A 14,055-nucleotide genomic window follows, 5' to 3' on the forward strand; every position below is an offset into this window, starting at 1 on the left:
GGATTCTTTTTCTCTGCTATATTCAGATACAGTACATCCTTATTTGTCAGAACATTATAGGTGCTAAAAAAAATCTAAAGTAAAAGTTGCTTTGTTATAAGTTATTTTATAACAAGTTTAGTGACTAAAATAACAATAAAATCAATGAGAATAAACACATTTTTAAATGATTTATTAAAAAAGAAACCATAAAACCACAGACTATAACATTGACACATCTGGTTCCCCTGTAAAGGGGCTGTACTAAGAAGGTAAGCAATGCCCTTAACCGATGACTGACTGATCCCTGGTGGTGTAACCTGTTATGATCCTCAGTAGCTTAGGATCACAAATCTAACCAGCTAAGTAGAAGATAATAGGACGAGCTCTGGGGATGTGGTAACTGGACTGACCGCAAACCTGATCCTAACCGCACACACTATAGGTAGCCGTGGAACGTTTCCTGAAATCCTAGACGTCTCTTCACGGCCTGAGAAACTGACTACCCCTAAAGAGAAAGTAAAGACCTCACTTGCCTCAGAGAAATCCCCCAGAGATATAGAAGCCCCCCACAAATAATAACGGTGAGTTAAGAGGAAAAGACAAACGCAGAGATGAAACAGGTTAAGCAAATGAGACCCGCTAACGCTAGATAGCAGAAAATAGCAAGGGATCTGTGCGGTCAGTAAAAAACCCTATGCAAAAATATCCACGCAGAGAAAGCGAGAACCCCCACACCAACTAACGATGTGGGGGGAGCAACTCAGCACCCCAGAGCACCAGCAAGCATGGAAATCACATATTAGCAAGCTGGACAAAACTCATCATATACTAGGAAACATCTTGAACACAGATGAGCAAAAATAAGCAAACAGAACTTAGCTTCTCTTGGAGAGACTGATAATGGATGTAGACAGAAGCAATCAGAATAGCACTGAATACAACGACAACAGGCAAGGAATGAAGGACCAGGTGGATTAAATAGGAAACCTGACTAGCAGATGACGAGACAGCTGATCCTGCCAGAAACCTGCAAAATAACAAAAAGAGCCACCAGGAGGAGCCCAAAGAGAGAACTCACACAGTACCACTCACGACCACAGGAGGGAGCCCGGAAACAGAGTTCAAAACAGTAACCGATCCTGAGAACGGGATCTACAGAGCAGTGCGGCGCTCAGCTGTCTTTGGCGGTCCTATAGATGATGAATGGAGCAGAGCCCACTCTTGGGATCAGTGGTGGTCCCAGCGGTCAGACCACCAGAGATCAGTAGTGTATCACCTGCCCGTACATATGTACCAGTTTAATACAAGCCCTTTAACCATATCATCCATATAACACCATATAAAATGGCACAAATAAAAATGTCACAACTACGTTTTTTTTGCATGCTACCCATAAAATATGGCAATGAGGTGCCTGAAAAACTTTGAAAAAATTAATAATAAATCATGCCTGTTATTATTGTGGAAAACTGTACAGCTGCCCTCATCCTTCCTCGAGTCTATTCACACTTTGAACTTTTTTTAGATTCTTTGGTAAAAATGTAATTTTTAATAAAAAACATACAAAACGCAAAAAAAAAAAAAAAATGAAGCAAAAACTGAAAACATAATTGCATCATTATTGAAAGAAGTTCAGGCACACGGTTGGCACATTATAACACTGCGGCCCACCGAGTGGGTGACCTTATGCCCCAGTACTAATTTTATGACATGGCGCCACTCATGGTGGCATTACATAGGGCTGCAGCCAAACGTACCGCTACATGGCTCCTGAGAGTTACATGACACATTCAGCTCTGCTGCGTCTCTGTGTTATCCATTCTACAAGGTCATCACAAACCAGCGATCTCTATCAGGTCCACATCACATAATGACAAAGAATTATGTAAATCATCACCCGGCGCCATTTCCATATTAATTTGCGCTTTAGTCGTGGCACAGCCATTATCTTGTGTATTATATACTGGACCAGGCATTTATGGAGCAAGATTAACTCATCAAAGTCAATCGCATCGACAGAAGGTGATCCTGAGCGGCAGGTGGTGTAATGTGCATTGTAGGGGGTGTAAGGCAATTAATATGGGGGACGGCAGCGGGCGACCTCGTATTCATGAACCTGTAATTCCAGCATTGAAGATACAATCTTTCCATCCTTTATTGTATGTTACTGATCAGAGGCTTCCATGACCGGCACCATGAATGCAAATTCCCATTTCAAGGGTTTGTTCCATCATTCGGAATGTTGAATAGTTTCTATGTGAGGAAACATCTCCAAATGCTGGATGGTAAAACTTAGCAGAAATCTGTCGCCCGACGTTCCTGCTTAGAACCAATGGTGCCACCTGTTACACTGGAGGGTCAGCACCGCTCCCCAGCTCTGAGGTTCAATACATGTGTATTCTGACATCTTCTGTCATTGTCTTTTTATTCCATAGACGAGAGGAGGTTCCCCTGCTCCACGACTGTAATCTGCGGAATTTCCAGCCCCAACAAAGAATGAGAACAAGAATGTTCACTGGGTTCATAATGTTATCCAGGGGGGAATGTTCCACCTCAATGTGCCGAAAAGTATCTATAAATGTGTCATCATCCTGCACCCCAAGTGTTAGTGTCATCATCCTGCACCCCGAGTGTCAGCGTCATTATCCTGCACCCCAAGTGTCAGTGTCATCATCCTGCACCCCGAGTGTCAGTGTCATTATCCTGTACCCCGAGTGTCAGCGTCATTATCCTGTACCCCGAGTGTCAGTGTCATTATCCTGTACCCCCAGTGTCAGTGTCATTATCCTGTACCCCCAGTGTCAGTGTCATTATCCTGTACCCCGAGTGTCAGTGTCATTATCCTGTACCCCGAGTGTCAGCGTCATTATCCTGTACCCCGAGTGTCAGCGTCATTATCCTGTACCCCGAGTGTCAGTGTCATTATCCTGTACCCCCAGTGTCAGTGTCATTATCCTGTACCCCGAGTGTCAGTGTCATTATCCTGTACCCCCAGTGTCAGTGTCATTATCCTGTACCCCGAGTGTCAGTGTCATTATCCTGTACCCCCAGTGTCAGTGTCATTATCCTGTACCCCCAGTGTCAGTGTCATTATCCTGTACCCCGAGTGTCAGTGTCATTATCCTGTACCCCCAGTGTCAGTGTCATTATCCTGTACCCCGAGTGTCAGTGTCATTATCCTGTACCCCCAGTGTCAGTGTCATTATCCTGTACCCCGAGTGTCAGTGTCATTATCCTGTACCCCCAGTGTCAGTGTCATTATCCTGTACCCCGAGTGTCAGTGTCATTATCCTGTACCCCCAGTGTCAGTGTCATTATCCTGTACCCCGAGTGTCAGTGTCATTATCCTGTACCACAAGTGTCAGTGTCATCATCCTGCACCCCGAGTATCAGTGTCATTATCCTGTACCCCAAGTGTCAGCATCATTATCCTGCACCCCGAGTGTCAGTGTCATCATCCTGCACCCCGAGTGTCAGTGTCATTATCCTGTACCCCGAGTGTCAGTGTCATTATCCTGTACCCCAAGTGTCAGTGTCATCATCCTGCACCCTGAGTATCAGTGTCATTATCCTGTACCCCAAGTGTCAGCGTCATTATCCTGCACCCCGAGTGTCAGTGTCATCATCCTGCACCCCAAGTGTCAGTGTCATCATCCTGCACCCCGAGTATCAGTGTCATTATCCTGCACCCCAAGTGTCAGAGTCATTATCCTGCACCCCGAGTGTCAGTGTCATCATCCTGCACCCCAAGTGTCAGTGTCATCATCCTGCACCCCAAGTGTCAGTGTTATTATCCTGTACCCCAAGTGTCAGTGTCATCATCCTGCACCCCGAGTGTCAGCGTCATCATCCTGCACCCCAATTGTCAGTGTTATTATCCGGTACCCCGAGTGTCAGTGTCATCATCCTGCACCCCAAGTGTCAGTGTCATCATCCTGCACCCCAAGTGTCAGTGTCATCATCCTACACCCCAAGTGTCAGTGTCATCATCCTGTACCCCCAAGTGTCAGCGTCATCATCCTGCACCCCAAGTGTCAGTGTCATCATCCTGCACCCCAAGTGTCAGTGTCATCATCCTGCACCCCAATTATCAGTGTAATTATCCTGCACCCCATGTGTCAGTGTCATCATCCTGCACCCCATGTGTCAGTGTCATCATCCTGCACCCCATGTGTCAGTGTCATCATCCTGCACCCCAAGTGTCAGTGTCATCATCCTGCACCCCAATTATCAGGGTAATTATCCTGTACCCCGAGTGTCAGTGTCCTTATCCTGTACCCCAATTGTCAGTGTCATCATCCTGCACCCCGAGTGTCAGCGTCATCATCCTGCACCCCAAGTGTCAGTGTTATTATCCTGTACCCCAAGTGTCAGTGTCATCATCCTGCACCCCGAGTGTCAGCGTCATCATCCTGCACCCCAAGTGTCAGTGTTATTATCCTGTACCCCAAGTGTCAGTGTCATCATCCTGCACCCCGAGTGTCAGCGTCATCATCCTGCACCCCAATTGTCAGTGTTATTATCCTGTACCCGAGTGTCAGCGTCATTATCCTGTACCCCGAGTGTCAGCGTCATCATCCTGCACCCCAAGTGTCAGTGTTATTATCCGGTACCCCGAGTGTCAGTGTCATCATCCTGCACCCCAATTGTCAGTGTCATTATCCTGTACCCATATTATCAGTGTCATTATCCTGTACCCCGAGTGTCAGTGTAATTATCCTGCACCCCAATTATCAGTGTCGTTATCCTGTACCCGAGTGTCAGTGTCATTATCCTGTACCCCGAATATCAGTGTCATTATCCTGTACCCCGAGTGTCAGTGTCATTATCCTGTACCTGAGTGTCAGTGTCATTATCCTGTACCCCAATTGTCAGTGTCATCATCCTGCACCCCAATTGTCAGTGTTATCCTGCACCCCAATTATCAGTGTCATTATCCTGTACCCGAGTGTCAGTGTCATTATCCTGTACCCCCAGTGTCAGTGTCATTATCCTGTACCCCGAGTGTCAGTGTCATTATCCTGTACCCCGAGTGTCAGTGTCATTATCCTGTACCCCCAGTGTCAGTGTCATTATCCTGTACCCCCAGTGTCAGTGTCATTATCCTGTACCCCGAGTATCAGTGTCATTATCCTGTACCCCCAGTGTCAGTGTCATTATCCTGTACCCCCAGTGTCAGTGTCATTATCCTGTACCCCCAGTGTCAGTGTCATTATCCTGTACCCCCAGTGTCAGAGTCATTATCCTGTACCCCGAGTATCCACATGTAACTGTTAACAAGGATATATGTATATTTAGTGATGTTTTATCTGGAATCCGTTGTTACACTCGTCTTGGACAGTAGGTGGAGCACTGGGACAACAACCATTGAATATTCTCACTTTACACAACTTGGTACAGTTTTTGCCCTTTTTCTTCTGTCATTAGTAGATTACTAGATGTAATTTTGGGGGCAGGTATAAAGGGGGCCATAGTTTCCATATTTGCTCTATGGGATTTCTCTTGCAGGTTATCAGCCACGTCTCTCCTTACTCTTCTTTTCCTGATGTCCTGGACAAAATTAACAATACGTCTGATGAAGCAATTTGTCTTAATGTTGCCCTAATACACAGCCCTGATAGGACTGAAAAATAATATGACAGATTAAAGTGTATGGGGCCGATAACGTATTTCCATAGGTCCGTGTCTCCCCCAGAGAGCTGTAATTCTATAGATCCGTGTCTCCCCCAGAGAGCTGTATTCCGTGGTCCCCCTCGGTTGCACACATTAAGGCAGACATTATCATTTCCCTGTATTTGGTTACGTCCTCCGCCATCATGTCCTGCAGCAGAGTGACTGATTGTTCTGGGAGAAGCCTGTGCGATTCATTTAGAGCTTGTTTGCCCCATTGCTCATGCACCCAGTACCCATCATGGTGCCACATTCCGCATGTTTTCCTTACTTTTCTCATACATACCTACATATTTATTATCAGTGTCCACATAGCAGGGTATGGGCGCTGTATTTTGGATCCAGTGTGCACCGGTCCTTGCACTGGCCCATGGCATTGATGGGTAGATGTAACTGTAAGGACCCAGATTCAAGGTCATCATTTTTGGACGATTTTCGCCCTATATAACTGCACAGCCGCTAATCACCAACCTAGAAAGTTTGCATTGAGACGAGTTGATTCTTTCGTCTCTCCGTGACCTCGCTTATTATTCTCCACGATCCGCTCTCACAGATTTTCCGACTTTCTCCCCTCATTAGGATTGGAAAAGGAAAAATTAATGAAACACGGGGACCGCGGTGCATGGGGAGGCCCGGCTACCCTCCAGCTTTGATGTGCCTGCTCGCAGAACTCTGCATTAACAGGCCATGTTTGAAGATTCCCTCTCGAGATGCTAATTGCCCGAATCTTGCCCATTCATTGATTGGGCATCTAATTAGGGTTAGGAAAGACATTCATGAATCATGGCCCCGGATGTGCTGAATCCCCAGAGAGTAACAAACAGATCATTCAAGGCCCATAATAAATTAACAAGTTTTCTATTTTTGGTCACAATGGAATTAAAGAGAATCTGTCAATTGCCATAAATATATATATTTTTTCTCCAACATAATTGCTGCTGTTCTCCTGACGCCATCCATATTTTTCTTTTTCTTCTACTCCTTTCCATTTATGAGATATGGCCCCCTCTTCCATGTATAGAAAGCTTGTCTTTTAAGCCAAGGGGGTGCGGTCATTGATTCTTCTACGCCCAGTTGGCTAACAAGACTAGATTTACATGCAGGGAAGGGAGGGCCATATCTCAAGAATGGAGAGGAGCAGAAACTAAAGAAAAACATTGCCGGATTCAGGAGAACAGCGACATTTACACCAGGTAAAGCACATTACATGTTTATGGCAAGTGACAGGTGCACTTTTAAAAAAGGTTTGTAGCCTTACAGGGGAAATCCACTTTGGTCCTAGTGATTACATGTGCATGGCTCATCATAGAGCCATGAAAGTGTAAATGCCTTAAAAAGGAGCCAATCAGGTCCCCAAAAGCTGCCACCATTAACCTTTATATCCCTCTTCCTGTAATCGAATAATGTATATGATGTCTCAGACCAACGTGTATATATGCAAACAAGTTACAGTCAAATCGCCATACGCACTTTACATAGGACTAGTCCATCCTCATTTGATTTAAGCACACCCCCCTGGGCGCAATCAACATTGTCCCCCACGGTCCGCATCATTTCTGCCTTGCTGCAAACCTTGCGCATGTGTGCAATGCCCTCTTGAGCATTCGCAGTGATGCCGTGTTTACTCGTCCCCTTTGGTATGTTCATGAAGAAATGCTTAGGTAGGACAGTATGAGTTGTAATGTCCTGTGAAAAGTAACCCTTAAAATGTCTTCCACAAAAGTCTCGTCACCTGATGTCACCTAGTTTGTTTTTTTTTCAGCTGCTCCCTTGGTATTGTTTTTTTACAATACGCCATACGGTTCCAGTGATGTGGGCTTTTTTTTTTTACTTAGTGCTAATTTTTATAATTTTTTTGCAAAGGGGCAGTGCTCACGGCGTAATTATACAGAACAGTGTAAAGACACGCCCCCGAGGATCATGTGAGTCACACACCCTTGGTAAAAAAGACCATAAACCTTAACATTAAATATAAAGGTATTCATTTCTGGTTTTGGTCTTAGAGGATGGAGTGTTTTGAGGAGACGTCAATCTTTCGATGCAACCTTTATTGTATCGTATACAGACTGTAAAAGGACCATGCGTCTCGTATGTACAAGATCTCAATATCAATAATAAAATAGTTCTGTACAGAATACACAGATATTTACTGACAACACACACAAAAAAAAATGTTTTGGCTATAAAAATAATTTTTCACATTCATTTAATTATTTTTTTTTTAATTTCCAGGACTTGGGTAACTAACTGTGAGCACAAATATATGATTCTGTCCCCAGTATAATACAGTCCGTGAGCCGTGCTCCCCTGTGCTGCTCTTACGGGGGATTTTCTGTCAGATTTGCATGTAATACGAGGGAAGCAAACCTCTGTATGGAGACCCCATGTACCTCTTCGAGACCCGGAATAAAATCTGGCAATGATAGAGCCATGTTATTTTGGTGTAGTTCATCCCCAGCACCCGTCCTGCCAGGCTTGGACCGGGTCACAGGAGAATCCTCCGGTGGGCCAACACCCTGTTATATGAGCAGTACTTGGCACTATATACTCGAACCACTATGGCCAGACAAAGGCAGCATCTTCATTTCAATCTACCCAGTTCCTTGTTATATAAATTTGTGATTGAGGAAACGTGCAGCATCTGAAACAACGGATACTGGAAGCCTGTGCTAGCATTTCTTCTGCGGTGTTCCTATCAGTGTGTCAAGAGTGGGAGAAGAGGGCTGCATTGACAATCCAACACAATGGGCAGCACTTTGAACACATTTTATAAGTGGTCATAAACTTGTAAATGACTGATGAAAGAATAAAGTGACGTTAAAACCAAGCACACAGTTGTTTTTCTTGTGAAATTCTCAATAAGTTTGATGTGTCACATGACCCTCTTCCCATTGGAAAAAATAAAGTTGGATCCAAAATGGCCACCTTCAAAATGGCCGCCATGGTCACCACCCATCTTGAAACGTTTTCCCCTCCCGTATACTAAAGTGCCACAAACAGGGAGTTGATATCACCAACCATTCCTACTTTATTTAGGTGTATCCATATACATAGCCCACCCTGTAGTATTGCAGTGTATTGTGGAAGCTATCAAGTGATCACAGTTTTGAAGTGCCTTAGCTGGACCGATAAAAAAAGCATAAAAAATAAAATTATATATATATATATATATATATATATATATATATATATAAATCTGGGGGGAAAAAACATATTTGGTATTGCTGTGCATAAAACTTTATATATTTATCCCATTTCCTGAAGCAAAAAAAAGAATTGTAAAACTAGAGCTCGTACTACAAAATGCAGGCCCTGATAGATTTCAATCAGCTAAAAATAAAATATTTCTAGATCTTGGACAATGAAGAGGAAAAATCGAAAGTGAAGAGGAGCCAGCGAGACTCTGGTGCAGAAACCTGGAGCGGGCCCTGCGTGTACCGGGCCCTGCGTGTACCGGGCCCTGCGTGTACCGGGCCCTGCGTGTACCGGGCCCTGCGTGTATCGGGCCCTGCGTGTACCGGGCCCTGCGTGTACCGGGCCCTGCGTGTATCGGGCCCTGCGTGTATCGGGCCCTGCGTGTATAGGGCCCTGCGTGTACCGGGCCCTGCGTGTATCGGGCCCTGCGTGTATCGGGCCCTGCGTGTACCGGGCCCTGCGCGTATCGGGCCCTGCGCGTACCGGGCCCTGCGTGTATCGGGCCCTGCGTGTATCGGGCCCTGCGTGTACCGGGCCCTGCGTGTATCGGGCCCTGCGTGTACCGGGCCCTGCGTGTATAGGGCCCTGCGTGTATCGGGCCCTGCGTGTACCGGGCCCTGCGTGTATCGGGCCCTGCGTGTATCGGGCCCTGCGTGTACTGGGCCCTGCGTGTACCGGGCCCTGCGTGTTCCGGGCCCTGCGTGTATCGGGCCCTGCGTGTACTGGGCCCTGCGTGTATAGGGCCCTGCGTGTATAGGGCCCTGCGTGTATAGGGCCCTGCGTGTATAGGGCCCTGCGTGTACCGGGCCCTGCGTGTATAGGGCCCTGCGAGTACCGGGCCCTGCGTGTATCGGGCCCTGCGTGTACCGGGCCCTGCGTGTACCGGGCCCTGCGTGTACCGGGGAACGCTGAGCTCAGCACAAACCCAGTCAGGGCTATAACAGCAGCCATGTTGGTTGTCACCCCTCAGCTTTCTTAGAAGAAGATAGAATAGCATGAGTGAAAAGTATTTGCCACAACATGGCAGAAGAGAACGGCTCAGGGAGTTATATTTACTGAGGATTGTTAGATGGATATTTTTATTCCTTTCATTAGTTATTTGCTCTTTAGGGAAGGGAAATTGTGCCGCTATTAAAGACCACCCATGTAGTATTAGGGAATATGAATCAAGAAGTACTAAAAGCCTCATGTAGGCCTCATGTCTACACGCAAAGGTAAACAAGCAGCAGAGGTGTTGCCTATAGCAACCAATCAGATTTCAGCTTTCAGTTTTCCAGAGCAGGTTTAGAAATGAAAGCTAGATTCTGATTGGTTGCTATAGGCAACACTTGGTTTATACATGAGGCCTAGTCAGCTTCAGGCATCCAAAATAGAGTTAAGACAATTTTGTTATTTTTTTGTCCAGGGATTATAACACTATTGCAAATAAAACGGAAAAGATGAACTTAAACTTTAATGCTAATAAATGATTTAATAAATATTATTTTTTTAGCACTTTCACACATCTAAGAGGTGGATTTTGCATCATAGTTGAGTGCTGTACGACCTTCGCTATTTTATTCATAAAGGTGACATTTTATCAAATAAGGCTAGTTTCACATTTGTGTTTAAAAACGCAGCGTTTTTAACACAAACACATGTGAAAAAACGCATGTAAACGCGTGCAAACGCTGCGTTTTTTAGACGCATGCGTTTTTGCATGCAGAAAAAAAAATGCGGCATTTTGCTGCGTTTACATGCGTTTTTTCCTGCGTTTGCGTTTTTGAAACGCATGCTGAGAAGTGTGTGACAGCTGCCAATCATCAAAATCAACAAGAAAACCCACTATAAATAGACATAGCTAGGGTAAGGGTTAGGGGTAGGGTTAGGATCCCTAGGGTTGGGGTAGGGTTAGGGGTAGGGTTAGGATACCTAGGGTTAGGGGTAGGGTAAGGGGTAGGGTTAGGATACCTAGGGGTAGGGTTAGGGGTAGGGTTAGGGTTTGGATCCCTTTATCACCTTGATGGTGGGGGGTGGCTTATAAGTGTGTATTCTTGTTTTTTTTCTATAAAAACGCATGCGTTTTTAACGGAAACAAACGCATGCGTTTACATAGACAGCAATACTTTTTTTGCTGCAAAAAAACGCATGCTTTTTTTGCGGCAAAAAAACGCCTCTAGAAATTACTACATGTTGCATTTCTGCAACCAAACGCAAGCATGAAAAAACCGCATGCGTTGTCAAATGCAGCAAAACGCAGCGGCAAAAAACGCAAATGTGAAACCAGCCTAAAAAATATGTATTACTATCAAAAAACATGCGGCATTGGGGGAATCATGGTGATGCTTTCTTTTTATATATCACAGCTTGTCGGAAATCCAAACTTTCAAGCCATGTTCCTCCTCCATGCTTTACACTACAGCTCTGCTTGTTTTACATTGGCTGTGTGGCGGATGAGCCTTAATAATGGAGGATTTCTACAAGATGGTAAATAACAGCGATCTACCAGTGATGTTCCCTCCTCCTTTGTGTTAGGAGAGTTTGGGCAAGGGACAGACATCTGTATGCTGTACCCCATATTCTCCTGAGTACCCCCATGATGTTTACATCTGCTGTGGGTGATGGGTCTTATATTAATCTCAAATGGAGTAGGAAGGAATTCACCAAATCTGTATGTCCCTCTCCTATTGGTGCTAATTTATTGGGGTGATGTATGGGGCATACTTATCTGGATATAGGGCAAGTCTGGGTGGGTATGACGCCATTTTACACCCTGACGCTCATCACCTGCTTTTATACTAACACACAACACAAGGAAGATCCATCAAAGCCCAATGTGTATTACTACAGCATGAAAAGTAAGAATATTATATAGGGGGCTGAATGATGGAATGATATTAACACCGACATGTCACCTCTGACTGGGTGGGTTGGTTTGGGGGTAGAGAGTGGAGGTAAGTTTGACTATTTTACACCAAAAATTGTGTTGAGACGGAACGTATGCCGGTTCCTTGTAGACACAGTATCAGTTATAATTAGAGGGTCTTAGAGGGGGTTCACTTGGATTCATGGTTGAAGGTAGAGTTGACGTGGTCTCCACAATTGAAGGGGTGAATTCAGGTGCTACTTGAACTGGTCAGAAAAAAACTTGGAACCATTACTCTTGGATAACAGGAACTTCTGCCTCCCAAGTTGACCTCCTCCCGGGGTGTTGTCTCTTCTCTTCCATCCGTCCCTTGTTCACGTTATCTAGAAGCTCCAGCAGAAGGTTGCCCTTGCTACAGTTGAAAGGGTCAGGTCCTTCACATGGCGGCACATAGTCAAAATTCTCCGACTCTAGATACCTCTTACCCGGATGTTGGCGTTTTTCTACATCTTGGAAGTCACCCATCTCAGTATATTCATCATCATCCCAGCTTCTCTTACCGGGATGTTGGCGCTTGGTGTAGGCCAGGTTCCTCTTGCCTGGGTGTTGCCTCTTCGAGACATCATTGTTGTGAGCGAAAGAAGGAATAGAGTTATCTAGAAACTGATCACCTAATGTTGACCTCCTGCCTGGGTGCTGCCTCTTGGAAAGCTCCATATACCAGTCGCCCTCCTCTCTTTTGCCTGGGTGCTGTCTCTTCTCCACTTCTTCAAGAAGTCTTTTACCTGGATGTTGCCTCTTGGAGATCCATTCCAGCCCTGGAGAATCTGAGTCTGCAAAATTCAAAGCCAAACAGTATACATTAACGGCCAGATCCATTATTACAGTTGGGCTTTTTTTTGTCTTGTTTGTGGTATTTTTTGACTGTTTTTCACTTTTTAAAGTTTGTTTTATGCATTTACCTGGTTTTTATGTTTGCCAAAAATGTTATGTGCAAAGTTTGTAACATTTTAGTGATGTGATTTGTTGCACTAAATAAATTAAAGACAAAGAATATTTTTATTTTGTGCAAAATTAACCATCCTGCGTGCTCCATTTTGAAACAATTGGTGCAAAAAATGTCAACGAATACAGGACAAAAGAAGAAAAGTTTAAAAAAAAAAATGAAACCCACAAATGATGAATTGGATGCTTAGAGTTGTAATAAGTTGTGGCTAACACTATAGTAGTGAAGCTAATAATCATATGACATGGATAACGTTGAAGTAGCGCAACTGATAAGACTCCACCTTCTTGTGGATCCAGAAAAAGGAGGTTTGTCTATGGGAACTCCTTTAGTATCTCTATATACATTAATTTTCTTGAAGTCGACCTTATTGTGGTGGCAAGAGACATGGAAGAACATTGGCTGTCATAGTCTGTAGCCATGTGAGATAATTCTACAGAACATCTACTAAAGCCTGATCTCCTACCACTAGGTAATAAAAAGTCATTGTAAAAGCCACCACAATAGTAAGGTCTAAAATACCCTTAAATTAGACCCCTCCACCATAGTCATGGACAGACATGATAGGAAGGTCCATACCTGGAAAGGTCTACTGTGATTCATATACTATATGAAAAGGCCACCATTAGAATAGCCATGATGATCACATAGATAAGTCGTTCCCATGGACAATGCCACCAAAGTACCCAGCATACATAGTCCTACCCCAGGACAAGTAATGTCCCATGTGAAACCATTACCTCTGTCACTCTGCTCCTCTTCAATTCGACGGATAAGACTGCGGATTAGATTTCCCTGGGCTTTCTTTAGTGCGTTACTGATTTCAATATTGTCCTCAGATGCATCGTCTTCCTCATCGGGCAGAGGTTGTTCTTGAGCCACCACCAGATGGGACAAAGCTGCCCCTAAAAGCAGCAACCACCAAGTAAAGGACGACATCACTGCAATGCAGAAGAAAGATGAGTAAATTACATTTTGTTTTGTTCCCAAGAAGGTCTAAAATCATCCTTAGTGCTGCACATTAGTGCAAATAATTGTCACCGCTATATAGTGCTGGAATCTGCAGGTAGCGCCACAATCTACTAAAAAACAACGCCTTGTGTATAAAACAGAAAACAACAGGATAATTATTACGTATCAACACAATAATTTACTGCACAGCCCCGAACCTGTCTCCGCGGAGCAGCACGCTCTGTAATTTACGCTGTAAAGAGATCCCCCCCAAAAAAGCAGATTACAATAACTTTAGGAGAATGTTGTTAACCCTTTGGCGGAAAAAGAATTTTATAATCTTTCTTAGATTTGTATTTAATATACAGAGAATATTTAGTGGCCCAAGACACTTCCATGGACCCAT

General features: G+C 44.6%; 1 protein-coding gene across 3 annotated transcripts in view; it reads right to left on the reverse strand.

Annotated features, from left to right (window-relative positions):
- Nucleotides 1–11,646: 11,646 nt before the first annotated feature.
- TRH (thyrotropin releasing hormone) overlaps nt 11,647–14,055 on the reverse strand; it is a 147,964-nt gene continuing 145,555 nt past the window's right edge. For all 3 annotated transcript variants that reach the window (XM_077276706.1, XM_077276708.1, XM_077276707.1), the window contains 2 exons: nt 13,439–13,639; nt 11,647–12,525 (listed from right to left, as the gene is read on the reverse strand). In XM_077276706.1, the coding sequence (XP_077132821.1) occupies nt 11,984–12,525; nt 13,439–13,639 (743 nt within the window). In that variant the 3' untranslated portion in view covers nt 11,647–11,983. The remainder of the gene's footprint in view (nt 12,526–13,438; nt 13,640–14,055) is intronic.

The sequence above is a fragment of the Ranitomeya variabilis genome, chromosome 8 (genome assembly GCF_051348905.1).
Source record: "Ranitomeya variabilis isolate aRanVar5 chromosome 8, aRanVar5.hap1, whole genome shotgun sequence".
Classification (NCBI taxonomy): domain Eukaryota; kingdom Metazoa; phylum Chordata; class Amphibia; order Anura; family Dendrobatidae; genus Ranitomeya; species Ranitomeya variabilis.